General features: G+C 43.2%; 1 protein-coding gene across 6 annotated transcripts in view; it reads left to right on the top strand.

The window, feature by feature from the left end:
- The window catches only part of LOC139276089 (F-box only protein 40-like), a 38,660-nt gene extending 24,434 nt beyond the window's left edge, over positions 1-14,226 (top strand). For 4 of the 6 annotated variants that reach the window (XM_070893558.1, XM_070893562.1, XM_070893561.1 and 1 more), the window contains one exon: positions 10,528-14,226. In XM_070893558.1, coding sequence (XP_070749659.1) covers positions 10,528-10,761 — 234 coding nt within the window. In that variant the 3' untranslated portion in view covers positions 10,762-14,226. The remainder of the gene's footprint in view (positions 1-10,527) is intronic. The other 2 variants (XR_011595809.1, XR_011595808.1) reach the window with 2 other exon arrangements.
- Positions 14,227-16,494: the final 2,268 nt, after the last annotated feature.

Here is a 16,494-nt window from a genome sequence, read left to right as displayed (position 1 = left end):
ACATCAACAACTCTCTGCGGTAGGGAATTCCACAGGTTAACAACTCTCTGAGTGAAGAAGTTTCTCCTCATCTCAGTCATAAATGGCTCACCCCTTATCCTTAGACTATGTCACCTGGTTCTGGACTTCCCCAACATCGGGAACATTCTTCCTGCATCTAACCTGTCCAGTCCGGTCAGAATTTTATATGTTTCTATGAGATCCCCTCTCATCCTTCTAAACTCCAGTGAATACAGGCCCAGTCGATCCAGTCTCTCCTCACATGTCAGTCCTGACATCCCGGGGATCAGTCTGGCGAAACTTCGCTGCACTCCCTCAATAGCAAGAACATTCTTCCTCAGAAAGACCAAAACTGAACACAATATTCCAGATGAGGCCTCACCAAGGCCCTGTACACCTGCAGTAAGACTTCCCTGATCCTATACTCAAATCCCCTAGCTATGAAGACCAACATATCATTTGCTTTCTTCACCGCCTGCTGTACCTGCATGCCAACTTTCAATGACTGATGAACCATGACACCCAGGTCTTGTTGCACCTCCCCTTTTCCTAATCTGCCGCCATTCAGATAATATTCTGTCTTCGTGTTTTTGCCAACGAAGTGGATAACCTCACATTTATCCACATTATACTGCATCTGCCATGCGTTTGCCCACTCACCTAATCTGTCCAAGTCACCCTGCAGCCTCTTAGCATCCTCCTCACAGCTCACACTGCCACCCAGCTTAGTGTCATCTGCAAACTTGGAGATAGCACACTCAATTCCTTCATCTAAATCATTAATGTATATTGTAAATAGCTGGGGTCACAGCACTGAGCCCTGCGGCACCCCACTAATCACTGCCCGCCATTCTGAAAAGGACCCGTTTATCCCGACTCTCTGCTTCCTGTCTGCCAACCAATTCTCTATCCACGTCAGTACGTTACCCCCAATACCACCTGCTTTAATTTTGCACACCAATCTCTCGTGTGGGACTTTGTCAAAAGCCTTTTGAAAGTCCAAATACACCACATCCACTGGTTCTCCCTTGTCCACTCTACCAGTTACATCCTCAAAAAATTCTAGAAGATTTGTCAAGATGATTTCCCTTTCATAAATCCATGCTAACTTAGACCGATCCTGTCACTGCTTTCCAAATACGCTGCTATTTCATCTTTAATAATTGATTCCAACATTTTCCCCACTACTGATGTCAGGCTAGCCGGTCTATAATTACCCCTTTTCTCTCTCCCTCCTTTCATTTGCTACCCTCCAGTCCATAGGAACTGATCCAGAGTCGATAGACTGTTGGAAAATGATCACCAATGCATTCACTATTTCTAGGGCAATTTCCTTAAGTACTCTAGAATGCAGACTGTCAGGCCCAGGGGATTTAGCGGCCTTCAATCCCATCAATTTCCCTAATACAATTTCCCGCCTAATAAGGATTTCCTTCAGTTCCTCTTTCTCACTAGACCCTCGGTCCCCTAGTATTTCCGGAATGTTATTTGTGTCTTCCTTCGTGAAGACAGAACCAAAGTATTTGTTCAACTGGTCTGCCATTTCTTTGTTCCCCATTATAAATTCACCTGAATCTGACTGCAAGGGACCTACGTTTGTCTTCACTAATCTTTTTCTCTTCACATATCTATAGAAGCTTTTGCAGTCAGTTTTTATGTTCCCAGCTTCCTCTCATACTCTATTTTCCCCCTCATAATTAAACCCTTTGTTCTCCTCTGCTGAATTTTAAATTTCTCCCAGTCCTCAGGTTTGCTCAGGTTTGTTGAACCATAGAGACCATTAGGAGTTTTTGAGAATTCCAACTGTGGTAGTAACATGTTAAGAGCCCAAATATTTCTTGGTGGGAATACAATGCTTAAAAGCAACATCCAAGATCATCAACTGAGTGCCACTCATCACATTGGCCGCAACTTACTAAGCCCAAAATGAGTTCACAACAGTTCTATTACATGTTGAGGGTTTGAACTGTGGCCATTCCATATTAATGCCATATCCCTTGAATATTACAGGCCTCACTGTCACTCTGTTTTTTCTTATTTCCATCTCTAATTGGGAAGGTTTGGACTTCATTGTTTCTTTACTGTATTATAATAGTCTGCATTGAAGACTGTTTCCATTTTTAAAAACACAGAATACAGATCTGGCCATGAGAGTTAATGCTGTTGAGGATTAAGAAAGTTCAATGATTCTAACATAATTTTCAGGCCTACCAATTTTCAACTTTTCCTGCATTGGCAATCGTCTAATACAGGCGATCGCAATGTCCAACCCTACTGCCTCAGGGTCACAATCCTCCTCATGTATGGACTACGCTGGTAATCTGCAACACTTCTGATGCTTTGTCACTGCAGACTGAGAGAAGACGAGATTGCCATGGAGTCAAGGTTATCCAATATTTGTAGTGATGGTGAAAGATGTATTTTAAAACTATAGACTTTAGTTTATATGAAAGCTTTCACTAGCATTATGGATTCAGAGATATACTTGCATAGCATCTCTTCCAAGGGTAAACTTGTGTAAATCTCACAAGGTTGTGAAAAGGCAAATAGAAATACAATAGAGGGAGACAGAAAAAGAGAAATGGGGAAAAGATCAGAGGAAAAAGGGATGCATAAAAGAGGACAACAGAGTGTATTTTGGTTGTCCCCCATAGTCCATGTGGCAACAGCTTGCCACTTTTAATCATGTTTATGTTTTGCTGCAAGACAAAGCCTCGGATGTTCGGCTTGCAACTAAGAATATCATATATAGGACTTGCGTAATTTCTTTTTTTGTTTGTGCATAGGATGTGGGTGTCGCGGGCATTTATTGCCCATCCCTAATTGTCCTTGAAAAGGTGGTGGTGAGTCACCTTCTTGAACCTCTGCAGTCCGTGTGGTGAAGGTACTCCCACAGTGCTCTTAGGGAGGGAGTTCCAGGTTTTTGACCCAGCGACGATGAAGGAACGCCGATATATTTCCAAGTCAGGATGGTGTGTGACTTGGAGAGAAACTTGCAGGTGATGATGTTCCCATGCACCTGCTGCCCTTGTCCTTCTAGGTGGTAGAGGTCGTGGGTTTGGGAGATGCTGTTGAAGAAGCCTTGGTGAGTTGCAGCAGTACACTTGTAGATGGTACACATTGCAGCCACGGTGCGCCGGTGTTGGAGCGAGTGAATGTTTAAGGAGGTTGATGACTTGACAATCAAACAGGCTGCTTTGTCCTGGATGGTGTCGAACTTCGTGAGTGTTGGAGCTGCACTCATCCAGGCAAGTGGAGAGTATTCCATTACACTCATGACTTGTGCCTGGTAGATGGTGGAAAGGCTTTGGGGAGTCAGGAAATGAGGCACTGCCTCTGACCTGCTCTTGTAGCCACAGTGTTTATGTGGCTGGTCCAGTTAAGTTTCTAATGGCCCCCCAGGATGTTGATGGTGGGGCATTCGGTGGTGGTAATGCCGTTGAATGTCAGTGAGCTGATTAGACTCTCGCTTGTTGGAGACAGTCATTGCCTGGCACTTGTGTAGCATGAATATTACTTGCCACTTTATCAGCCCAAGCCTGAATGTCGTCCAAGTCTTGCTGCATGTGGGCGCGGACTACTTCATTATCTGAGGAGTTGCGAATGGAACTGAATACTGCACTCATCAGTGAATATCCCCACTTCTGACCTTATGATGGAGGGAAGGTTATTGATGAAGCAGCTGAAGATGGTTGGGCCTAGGACACTGCCCTGAGGAACTCCTGCAGCGATGTCCTGAAGCTGAGATGATTGGCCTCCAAAAACCACAACCATCTTCCTTTATGTTAGGTATGACTCCAGCCATTGGAAAGTTTTCCTTCTGATTCCCATTGACTTAAATTTTACTAGGGCTCCTTGATGCCACACTCGGTCAAATGCTGCCTTGATGTCAAGAGCAGTCACTCTTACCTCACCTCTGGAATTCAGCTCTTTTGTTCATATTTTTTTATCTGGATCAAGGCTGTAATGCAGTCTGGAGCCGAGTGGTCCTGGCGGAACCCAAACTGAGCATCGGTGAGCAGGTTATTGGTGAGTAAGTGCCGCTTGATAGCACCGTCGACGAAACCTTCCATCACTTTGCTGATGATTGAGAGTAGATTGATGGAGCGGTAATTGGCCGGATTGGATTTGTCCTGCTTTTTGTGGACAGGACATACCTGGGCAATTTTCAGTATTGTCAGGTAGATGCCAGTGTTGTAGCTGTACTGGAACAGCTTGGCCAGAGGCGCAGCTAGTTGTAGAGCACAACTGCCGAGATGTTGTTGGGCTCATAGCCTTTGCTATGAGTGTGCTCTGCCGTTTCTTGATATCATGTGGAATTAATTGAATTGGCTGAAGACTGGCTTCTGTGATGATGGGGAACTTAGGAGGAGGCCAAGATGGATCATCCACTCGGCACTCCTGGCTGAAGATGGTTGTGAACATTTCAGCCTTGTCTTTTGCGCACACGTGCTGGTCTCCGCTATCATTGAGGATGGGGATATTCATGGAACCTCCTCCTCCCGTTAGTTGGTTAATTGTCCACCACCCTTCACGATTGGGTGTGGCAGAACTGCAGATCCTTAATCTGATCTGTTGGTTGTTAGATCGCTTAGCCTTGTCTATAGTATGCTGTTTAGCATATATGTAGTCCTATGTTGTAGCTTCACCAGGTTGGCACTTCATTTTTAGGTATGCTTGGTGCCGCTCCTGGCATGCTCTTCTACACTCCTCATTGGTCCCCTGGCTTGATGGTAATGGTAGAGTGATGGATATGTTGAGCCATGGGGTTACAGATTGTGGTGGAATACAATTCTGCTGCTGCTGATGGCCCACAGCATCTCATGGATGTCCAGTTTTGAGCTACAAGATTTGATCTGAATCTATCCCATTTAGCACAGTGGTAGATGAAGTTTCCTCCTTGTGAAGACGGGACTTTGTCTCCACAAGGACTGTGCTGTGGTCTCTCTGTCATGGACATGCAAGGGAATAAAGGGAAGTGGAACGGAGTTCATGATCAGATCAGCCATGATTTTATTAAATGGCGGAGCAGGCTCGAGAGGCCAGATGGCCTACTCCTCCTATTTCTTGTGTTATATTCTTCTCTGTGATAGGTAGATTAGTGAGGATGAGGCCAAGTAGGTTTTTCCGTTGTGTTGGTTCTCTCACCACCTGCCGCAGGACCAGTCTGACAACTTTGTCCATCAGGGCTCGGCCAGTAGCTACCGAGCCACATTTGGTCATGAAAATTAAAGTCCCCCCACCAGAGTACATTGCTACCCTCAGTGCTTCTTCCAATCAGCCATGATCTTATTGAATGGCGGAGCAGGCTTGAGGGGCCAAATGGCCTACTGCTGCTCCTATTTCTTATGTTATGTTCTTCTGTTCCAAGTGCTGTTCATCATGGAGTACTGATTCATTAGCTGTGGTAATCAGAAGGAGGTTTCCTCGCCCATGCTTGACGTGAAGCCAAAAGACTTAATTGGGTATGGAGTCAATGTTGAGAACTTCCAGGGCCACTCCTCCCGACTTTATACCACTGTGCCGTCACCTCTGTGGGTCTGTCCTGTCGGTGGGACAGGGATAGTGATGGAGGAGTCTGGGACGTTGGCTGAAAGGTATGATTCTGTGAGTATGACTGTGTCAGGTTATTGCTTGACTAGTCTGTGTGACATTCACCCAATTTTGGCACAAGCCCCAAGATGTTAATGAGGAGGACTTTGCAGGGTCGACTAGGCTGGGTGTACATTTATCGTGCCTAGGTCGATGTCCAGTGGTTTGTCCGGTTTTATTCTTAGTATACTTCTTTGTAGCAGTTTGCTAGGCAATTTCAAAGGGCAGTTAAGAGTCAACCAGATTGTGGGTCTGGAGTCACATATCCAGGTAAGGGTGGCAGATTTCCTTCCCTAATGGGCATTAGTGAACCAGGTAAGTTTTTATGATGATGCGGTAGTTTTATTCAATTGAATTTATATTCTCCAGCAATTCCACAATTGCCATTTTGGCACTTGAACCCAGATCATTAGTCCAGGCCTCTGGATTACTAGTCCAGTATCATAACCACCCTGTTTCATAAAGCCATTTGCTCAGCCATTTGTCCTGGATGATGGGCCTTTCTTGAGGATAAATTAGAGTCAAAGAATGAGGAAGATCACAGAGAAGACAATTCTTTATATGATATATAATTAACAGATGCTTTTGCCTCTCCCCAAAAAATTAATGCTTGCACAAAATTACATTTCCAGACACCTTCGATATGTAACTTGGCATATAAGTATTCATCAGTGAGTTGAAAGTATTGTAATTAGAGAAATTATAGAACTTTTCATAATGCCAGTGAAAAGATAGACATAAGCATACAGCCAATAAAATCCTGTGTCAAAATTGACTTATCGGCCACGTTTGATCTGCTGGGCCAATATGTGAAGGGGCCTTGGGATGTTTTACTATGTTAAAGACTCTATATCAATGCAAGTTGTTGTTTTTTTTCCATCGGTATGGAGCATTAATGAAAATACCAGTAATGCCCATAAATAAAATGCTATAAAAATAAACAATTCTGTTTTCCAGAAAGTAAAATAGACTTCAGTAACCAAACAATTAATGTCCGAAGAGTTGAGGACCACCATTTTATAATTTTCCATTACCAAAGCAAACACTGATGATATGTTGACCTTCATTTAGTACTCTTTTATCTCTATCACTGCTAGTTTAAAAATAACTATCTCTGATTGCACTGTTACTAAATCTGGGAATAGCAACTCATGGCATTCAGATCGTTCAATCTGTTGATGACATGCATTCCCTCAGCTTGTTTAACTCATTCAAAGTGATAACAAAGAGAAACAACATTGCTGATAATACATTAGACCATTCCAATAACATAATTTGCTTTGTATGGGTTCACTGTCATTTGAAGGAGCTATGAACAATTTGTTCTATCATTGGTTCTGGTATATTAGACTGGTGAGGGAATAACTATAATAAATATGCTGGACAGCAAGGACCATGAACAGGGTATTTGTTTGGGTGGCCTGGAATTTGAGGTAAGAATAATGGTGAGGCTATCAGTACTCACCACTATTATGGAGTAAATCAGACATGGACAGTAAAAGACAGAAATCCGGAAGTGGCTGTCCGATTTACCCTGCTCCTCCACAAGCTGCGCTACACCATTACCTCGGCGATAGTCTTGGCATTGAAATACATGTAAGGGCATAGGTTGTGGTACTTACCCTCTGGATACACACTAAACATGCCAGGCAAAGTTCAAGCTTGTCCATTCAAGTGTGTGAATTTTTAACGGCGTGATAAGTCTTAATTACTGCCAAGCAATCCCTCTGGCACTGAAAATTAACTTTTGCAAGTGTGGACTCTCATTCTTTCAGATTTTAATTATTGTTGGGAGATTTATTTAAAATTATGTAAATAAATGTTTTTTTACTTTTTCCTTCTGTCTCTTTTATCTCTCTCTTGCTTAATCCCGTCTTTCTATCTCTCTTTATTTTGTTTTTCTGTACATGATTTTATATTAAATTAAATATTTTAACTTACAGTTCCTGGTTTAGATTCTGCGTGCCTCAGTAAGGATTCTTCACTGATTGGTTGAAGAGACACGCTGTTGCTTTCCCTGTTCATACAGGTTCCAGATCTCCTGTAGAGGGTGCCACACTGTTTCAGATGCCCGATGACCATAGGTTGCCGCTCAAAAGTCCACGGGCAGCTGCAAGTGTAATGAATGACAAGCGCCGTTTGTTCGCTGCTGAGCACAAAATCCAGGCCATTATTATTATTTCATGGGATATGTGCATCGCTGACAAGACTGGCATTTATTGCTCATCCTGAGAAACTGACTGATTTGCTGGGCCACTTCAGAGGGCAGTTAAGAATCAACCATATTGGTGTGGGACTGGTATATATAGACCAGACGAGGTTTCCTTACCTAAAGGACCTTGATGAGCCAGTTGGACTTTTGCAACAATCCAGCAGCTTCATGGTAATTTTTATTGATACAGCTTTTTATTGTCAGATTCTTTGTAAACTGAATTCAAATTCAAATACTGCCATGGTGGGATTTGATCTCACATTCCGTAGATTAGTCCAGGCCTCTGGTTTACTATTCCAGTAGCATAACCACTACGCTGCCATACCTTTCAATATATTGAATTAGTCAGATTAAGTTATGTAACCTGTTGAAATTTGGAGTTCCCGTTACCGCCATTGACCATCTCTTGAGTTCGCTGTCATCGCTTCAAGTCCTCAACAAGTGCAATTGTGGCTATCTTTTGCTAGAGAGTTTCCTTCCATTTGGAAGACATGACAAAACTACTAATGAATCACTGACAACAACTTGTATTTATATAGTAAAACATCCCAAGGTGCTTCACCGGAATGTTATGACAAAAAAGTTGACACCGAGCCACATAAGGAGAAATTAGGGCAGATGACCAAAACCTTGTTCAAAGAGGTAGGCTTTAAGGAGCGTCTTAAAGGAAGAAAGAGAGGTGGGGAGGTTTAGGGAGGGAATTCCTGAGCTTACGGCCTAGGCAGCTGAAGGCACAGTCTCCAAAAGTTGAGCGATTAAAATCAGGGATGCTCAAGAGGACAGAAATGGAGGAGCGCAGATATCTCAGGGGTGTTGTGGGGCTGGAGGAGATTACAGAGATAAGGAGGGTTGAGGCCATGGAGGGATCTGAAAACAAGGATGAGCATTTTAAAATCGAGGTGTTGCTTAACCAGGAGCCATTGTAGGTCAGCGAGCACAGGGGTGCTGGGTGAATGGGACAGTGTGAGTTAGGACACGGGCAGCTGAGTTTTGGATGACCTCAAGTTTACATAGAACGTGTGAGTCCAGCCAGGAGTGTGTTGGAATAGTCAAGTCTAGAGGTAAAAGAGGCTCTGCTAGTGGAGGTCTTGCTTGTACATGAAGAAACTTCCTTGTTTCAGGAATCTATCAGTATCTTGTGTTGAAGCACAAGTGGCACTCGACATTTCAGGGATTCATGGTATTGATTTTTATCAATGTAATCACAGTTATGTCATAGTGGGGAGGCACCAATTTTCCCAAAGAGAGAAATCAGAGACTGTGACCTCTTGTTCTCGCACTACTGCTCGCAGTTGGGTGTAAAGCAGCATTCGTGGAAGCTTGCGAGCAGGTCTCTTTGTCTTCTCAGCTGCCAAAGGTGCAAAGCACTTAAGAGACTGAGGTGGAGGAAGATTAAATATAAATTACATCAGAAAATTAATTTCATAAATGTTATAACTTTTTGATGTACTGCGCAAAAAAATCTCCAGTTTTCCTTTCAGAAGACCTCTTACTGCAACATGAATTCCATGTTTGTGGAGAGAGTGGTATGCTGCAAGGGGATGGAGTTAGTTTCACAAGCTCTAATTTACTCTACTGGTGCATTCACACTACAATAGCATCGGTGCGAACCAGTTTTGTCTTTGTGCCAATTCTAAACTTGTGGAGATAGAGTTTCTGCTTCAGGCTCAATCGGCAAATTGCGCCCCAAATGCGCTTGAAATTGTGCTAGTTAGATTAGGCTTCAGGTTTCCGCTAAACTCATTTGCATAATCACAAAAGTAAAATTTTCATGAAGCAGCACTTCCTCAATGTTATCACAGTTGTGTAATAGAGGGGAGGTACCAATCTCAACAAATCGGGCAGCGTAATAGAATGTAATTTTTTTCCATTTAAAAAGTATTCCATGATGTATTTACAATTGGTACACTAGTGCAGTTTTATAAATACAGCTGAAAATGGCTTTATCATCAAAAATAAGCATTTTTAATAAAGGTAACCACTCCTCCACCTGTGAAGTAGCCCGATTTAAAATCACTGAAAATGACTTAAATAAACACTATACTGAACCATTTAATAGTTTCATTGGTGATATGAAAATTTTTTTGAAACGTGCCGGTGCGCCTAAGAAAATGAGCGCAATTTGAAGAGCCTTCCTGAACCAGCGCAATCGGTGGAAATTCGTAATATTGACTTGGGAGCATGGCTAGTTTTGTCAGTGGAGTCTGATTCAGGCGAATTGAATGTTGAACGATCATAAAATATCGCGGAAAACACAAGCGTGAGTGGTTTTGTGTGTAACTCACGTTTAAAATTCCCCAATCTTTTGAGCTGTTTTAGCTGATTCCACCTGGATTGCAAATAAAAATTTGACCTCATGGGGTGTAAATTGGGTGTCAACTGTCTCCAAGTGAAGTAGAATGAGACTACCTCCTCTAGGAAATCTCATTTGGCTTTGCACTGACTCCACATCCTAAAACTGCCGTTAATGTTGCTCAGGGACCAAACTGAGTTTTATAAATACAGCTGAAAATGGCTTTAATCATCAAAAATAAGCATTTTTAATAAAGGAGTTGCACTTATAATGTGAAAAATTTCATATTCGTTCACTGCTGGAACTACCTGTTTACAGTATACGGTAATTTTGACTTGTACAATTTGTTTTTGCAAACCGAACCTTGTGTCTGAACCCGTAGTACTGATTAATCTAAATTAATAAGACTGTGGCCTCCTTTTTATTACAGAAGTGGCAGTTCAGCTCTGTCTTCTCTACTGTTGACAACTGGAGGTTTAATGACAGCCCCAGCATGGCAGAACATCTGAAAACCTGTTCATACTATGTGATCGAACATAGGTCAAAGCCTATCCCTCTCATCAATATGTGCAAATCTCAGGAGTCAGAACAAAAGAAAAAGAACCTTATTGATATGTTTAGTAGGGCAAAGGCAGAAAATAGATTTTCAAGTCTGTTTGTATGAAATTTTAGTGTTTTGATCTTGATTTTGTTACTGTTTCATTCACTACTCTTAACTGGTAAGTACATAGCACATAGGTTACATTTAGGCCAGCTAAAATCTTTCTATTTTAATTGTATTGCTATAAATCCTAAGCTACTTGAAAGTTGGGTTTTATTTGTCACATAAACCATACAGAGAAATGATAACGTTGTAGCATGATATCTCATCACCCATCATAGGCAGTCCCTCGAAATCGAGGAAGATTAGCTTCCACTCTAAATGCGAGTTCTCAGGTGACTGTACAGTCCAAAATGGGAACTACAGTCCCTGTCACAGGTGGGACAGTGTTTGAAGGAAGGGGTGGGTGGGGAGTCTGGTTTGCTGCACGCTCCTTCGGCTGTCTGCGCTTGATTTCTCCATGGTCTCGGTTACGAGACTCAAGGTGCTCAGCGCCCTCCCGGATGCTCTTCCTCCACTTAGGGCAGTCTTTGGCCAAGGATTCCCAGGTGTCGGTGGGGATGTTGCACTTTATCAAGGCGGCTTTGAGGGTGTCCTTGAAACATTTCCTCTGCCCACCTGGGGCTCACTTGCCGTGTAGGAGTTCCAAGTAGAGCTTTGGGAGTCTTGTGTCGGGCATGCGGACAATGTGGCCTGCCCAACGGAGCTGGTCGAGCGTGGTCAGTGCTTCGATGCTGGTCTGAGCGAGAACACTGATGCTGGAGCAATCGCTATACTCGGAACTCCTACATGGCAAGCGTGCCCCAGTGGATTTGCAGGATTTTGCGGAGGCAGCGTTGATGGTACTTCTCCATCGCTTTGAGGTGTCTACTGTATATAGTGCATGATATATATTAGACTCATGACTACAGTTCGATTTTTGTATAATAAGGCATGATGCATAAAAAATAGTTTCAAACCAGACTTGTATGAGGTGTGTCATGTGGCTGTATCAGTAGGAACAAATAGGGGCATGGTAATAATCTACTTACATCAGGAATTTGTTTTTATAGTCAGAAACTGATTATGATCAGATAATTTCATGTCAGAAATTTTAAAAGTATATTATTGATAGCTCAGAACATGGATCTGCCAACAGATTCCACCCCTGTGTAGTATGTTAATGGTATTCCTACAGTTCTCCCCATTGTGGATTTTTGATGATGCTGTCTCAGGAAAGTTCAGAGTAGAGTCTGGGCACATTGAATGGGGGAGTGGCGGTAAGTTAATCTGGTTTTCTCTCGTACATCTTCTAGTTGTTGGCTACAGAATGATAGGGACAGAAGTTTGGGAGCTCGATCCTTTCCTCCTTATTGTCTGCGTTCTCGGCTGAGAAATTGTGTAGTGGTAGCATTAGGAAGGGAAAAAAACTCTTTTTAATAAAGTTGCTGCTGTATTAAAATGAAGAAAGCAATTGTGCTTTCTAAGAGAAATGCATTTGTCATAGCACTACTGAGATATTATGAGGTGGCCCGTGGCCTTCCAAGGCTGGGGATTAAAGTGTCCAAAAGGAATCTTTCCTTGCTTCAAATTCATGCCACACCTGGGAGTCCTTGTTGATACTAGAAAAAGAACTTTCATTCACAGAACAGATATCTCCCAACTTAATGACCGGAATTTAATAAAATGTTTTGTTTTAAATGAAATTAATGTGGCTGTGCAGAAGCTGAGCTTTTATATCCCTTAACAATGGTATATCACACTGGAGACTATGTGGGACACCCATTATGTGTCCTTTAACATTAATGCCAGATTTACACAAGAAGCAAATATGATTTAAAAATGAGATTTGTGCTGATGGATAAGTGGGGCACAATTAAGATTAGAATGTCATGCACAATGCAGGATATTTGAGAACTATACTCTCAGGTCAGGTATAACATGGATTAGTTGCAGGATAAAAGTCATTTTATATTCCAAATTAATATGATCTTTATTTTTGTTTTTTTCAGCTGTTGTGTTGCTGTAAATTTAACTCTCGGCTGGTGTTATCTGTTGCAGGTCATTTTTACAATTTTTCTTCAGGGTGGGGGTTAGAAATCAGAGTCCAGTGTCATGATGGTCAATCTTTGATGTACAAATTAGCTTCTTGGTGTTACTATTTCAGATCGGTCAGCTTGGTTCAACTGAAACTTAGCTGGGACCCTTGTCTGGGAATGTTGTAGTTTGGAACTTCCTATCTTGATGTAAGGTCATAATATAGGTTGATACTCTAATGCAGTCTTAAGAACATAAGAAATAGGAGCAGGAGTAGGCCATTGGCTCCTCAAGCCTGCTCCGCCATTCACTAAGATCATGTCTGATCTGATCATGGACTCCGCTCCACTTCCCTGCCCGCTCCCCATAACCCTTTATTCCCTTATCGCTCAAAAATCTGTCAGTCTTCGCCTTAAATATATTCAATGACCCAGCCTCCACAGCTCTCTGGGGCAGAGAATTCCACAGATTTACAACTCTCTGAGAGAAGAAATTCCTCCTTATCTCAGTTTTAAATGGGCGGCCACTTATTCTGACATTATGTCCTCTAGCTTTAGTTTCCCCTATGAGTGAAAATATCCTCACTGCATTCACCTTGTTGAGCCCCCTCATTATCTTCTATGTTTTGATAAGATCACATCTCATTTTTCTGAACTCCAATGAGTATAGTCCCAACCTACTCAACCTATATTCATAAGTCAACCCCCTCATCTCAGGAATCAACCTAGTGAACCTTCCCTGAACAATCTCCAATGCAATCCAATACCTTGTTATATCTTGAGGGTACTATCCTTCAGATGATATGATGAACTGAAATCATGTCAGCCTGTTACAGTGGTTCAGTGAAAGTTAAAGATAGCAATATTCAAAGAAAGATAGGGAGGTTTCCTGCTGTTCTCCCTCAAGCAGCATCTGCAAAAATTACATTTATTGGTCAATCACCTCAGCTGTTTGTGGGACATTGGTGTATTTTGCCTACATAGTTCCTGTAATTGTTTAACATGTTTCAATATGCTAAGGCACTATGAATGAAAGTATTGTTATTAAGAACGTATCATTATTGCTATCAGTGATGCTTGCATTATTTTGCACAGCATTTACGCTATAGTGATGAGCTAAGCATTCAGTTCATGGGGCTCAATTTTCCCGGGTCATTTGTGCCTTTCTTTTGGCGCACGCGTTTTTTTTTGGTGTATTTATTTTTTTCAACGTTTTCTCCTGCGATCTGTGCCGGCGTAACTGACTTAGTTATGATTTTTCTAGGTCAGTTTTTTGACGTTCCCTCATATCCGCGCCGGTTCTTATAATTTTTCGCAGTTTTGCCAACATTTTTTCCTCCTAGGTCGGTGTATCTGGCCACTCCCGAAAAATCTTCTGGGCACTTAAGAAAACCAGCGCACATTCAGAAATCGGCGCTGAAAGACACCATTGTTTTTAAATCGAAGATTTTGGAGGAAGTCGAGAACACTGTAAAAATCAATAATAAAGTTCAACTTTTTTTTAATCTGTCAACTTAGTAAATGGAAGTTTGTTGGATTTCAGAAGTTTTCTCTTTTTTTTATTACTTACTCACATACCACTACCAAACAGGGCTGGAGGGTCATAGCTTTGGCTGGCAGAATCGGCCCCGCGTCCGGACACAAGGGCTCGGGACTCAGCTAGAAAACAAGCCGTGGGGGGTGGGGGAGCAGAGAGAGAGAGGTGCTGATTGGAAGGCTTCGAGCCCGGGGAGCGAGGTGCCGATAGGAAGGCTTCTGAAGATTGCAAGAGTTCACGGGGCGGGGGGAGAGAGAAAAGGGGAGAAGTCACAAGAATGCAATTAGTTATGGGGGCGGAGGTGGGAGGGTGGGGGGGGGAGGGAGTGAGAGGAACAAATAATGGAAATGATTCAGTTTTAAAGTAAAATATATTTTATTCAAAAGTTTAACAGTTCTTTTGCACTTAAATAAAATTATTCTTATATCAAACTTTATTTTAAGATCACTTAAAAACTTTTAAACTTGTAAATTGACATAACTCACAAAAAACTTTTAATTTGAGAACTGTTACAACAGTAACAACAACAGCAAAGAAAGGCTGCACCCACCCATCTCTCCTCCACCTTATTCTAAGACCACCAGCTGCGTTTGGACTTGGACACTCCACCACCCCTGCCTACAGATGGTGCAACAGTGTTTCTAGGCTTGGTACCAAGCTTATTCTTTCTAAGATCTCGGGTACTGCACACCTCTTGAGGGTGGGGTCGGCAAGTTGGAGGGCCCAGGTGGCAAGTTGAAGGGCCCAGCTGGCAAGTTGGAGGGCCCGGAATTTGGGCTCTTCAGAGGTTGGTGTAGGGATTGGAGTGGGAGTGGCAGCTGATTCTGTCAATGGGCACAGGGTCTGGGCATGTTCCCTTATTGCAGCAGCTAACTCTAATATGCCATCCCTCATGCGCCCTGACAGTGTCTCAACGACCTGCAACATTCCCTCCCTCATGGTCAGTGACAGCGTTTGCACTATCTCTGACATTCCCTCCCTGATGGTCACTAACAGCGCATCAGCTACCTGTGGCATTCCCTCCCTCGTGGCCATTAGTCCCTCACTGTTGGTCACGGACATCGTTCCCATTTCTCATGTCATTGCTGTTACTTCTCCCCACAGTCCAGGTACCTCATCACTCACCCCACTGATGGCGTCCAGGAGTGATCGGCTAAGGTCAATGCTCTCCGCACTCAATTACATCATCTGAACCACATCTGTTAGATCCTGCACCTCAGGAGAGCGTGGTCGAGCTCTCCTTCCCCTTCTCTCCACGGGTGTGGCTCACACCCCATCACTGGGACCCGCAGCCTGGAACAGTGGGGCCCTGGGTGTGCCTCGCTGCACTCCACCACTGGGACCCGCAACCTTGGAAGGTGGGAAACCATGGAATGCCTTACCAGCACTCAAACCACTAGTCACGGAAGGGTCTGTCACCGCAATGAGCGGCACCTCCTCCAAAGTCAGGAAAACAGTGGAGTCTTCATCCATCTCCATCCCCTTCCCCTCCCCCCCATATTCTTGGTCCGGAGGGTTGGATTGGCATATGTTCTCCTCTTCAGGCTCGTTCGCATCTGAATCTTCTTCTGCAACATTAGGGTTGGCCTCAAGTTCTGCAAAATATAACAGAACAGACAAATGGTTAGCAGCAGAGGAGGGGGCAGGGTGGGTGGCATTGAGTAGGCTCACACAGTGCAGGCCAGGCAGCAGGCTGATTTGAAGGGCCACGATGAATTTGCAGGGCTTACCCTCTCCCTCGAGTGTGGGCCCAGCTTGTGCAGTACTGATTGATTTTTTCCAGGCAGGACCCATCAAAGCAGCGACCCTTTCTTCCAAGGGTGTCAGTGGGTGCAGATTTGCCAGGTCTCCTCCTGTTAGAATTCTTTCCTTTTTATTATGTGCCACCTTCCTCTGCAAAGATGAAAACATAACTTTTTAGAGAGGGTGTCTTTCTGCTGGGTGGAACATACAGATGGTCACATTTACAATTGCAATTCCAGTGAATAAATGAAAATATTACTTACACTAACTACTTGACCAAGGTCCTGCCACTTCTTTTTACACTGGCCTCCAGACTTCGTGGTGGTCACCACTGCGCAGTAATCTTCTGCAACTTGGTTCCAGAGTTTCTTTATTTCTTTGGGTGGAACTTTTATGTGACCTCTGCTGGTGTCCAGCTCCTGCCGTCTGTTCTCAATCACAGTAACTAGTGCCTCCACTTCATCCTGTAAGAAATTATTGGTCCTTGCATCGCACTGCATC

Source organism: Pristiophorus japonicus, chromosome 11 (assembly GCF_044704955.1).
Source record: "Pristiophorus japonicus isolate sPriJap1 chromosome 11, sPriJap1.hap1, whole genome shotgun sequence".
NCBI lineage: Eukaryota > Metazoa > Chordata > Chondrichthyes > Pristiophoridae > Pristiophorus > Pristiophorus japonicus.
The sequence above is the reverse complement of the archived record's forward strand: the minus strand, read 5'-3'. Positions and strand labels throughout refer to the sequence as shown.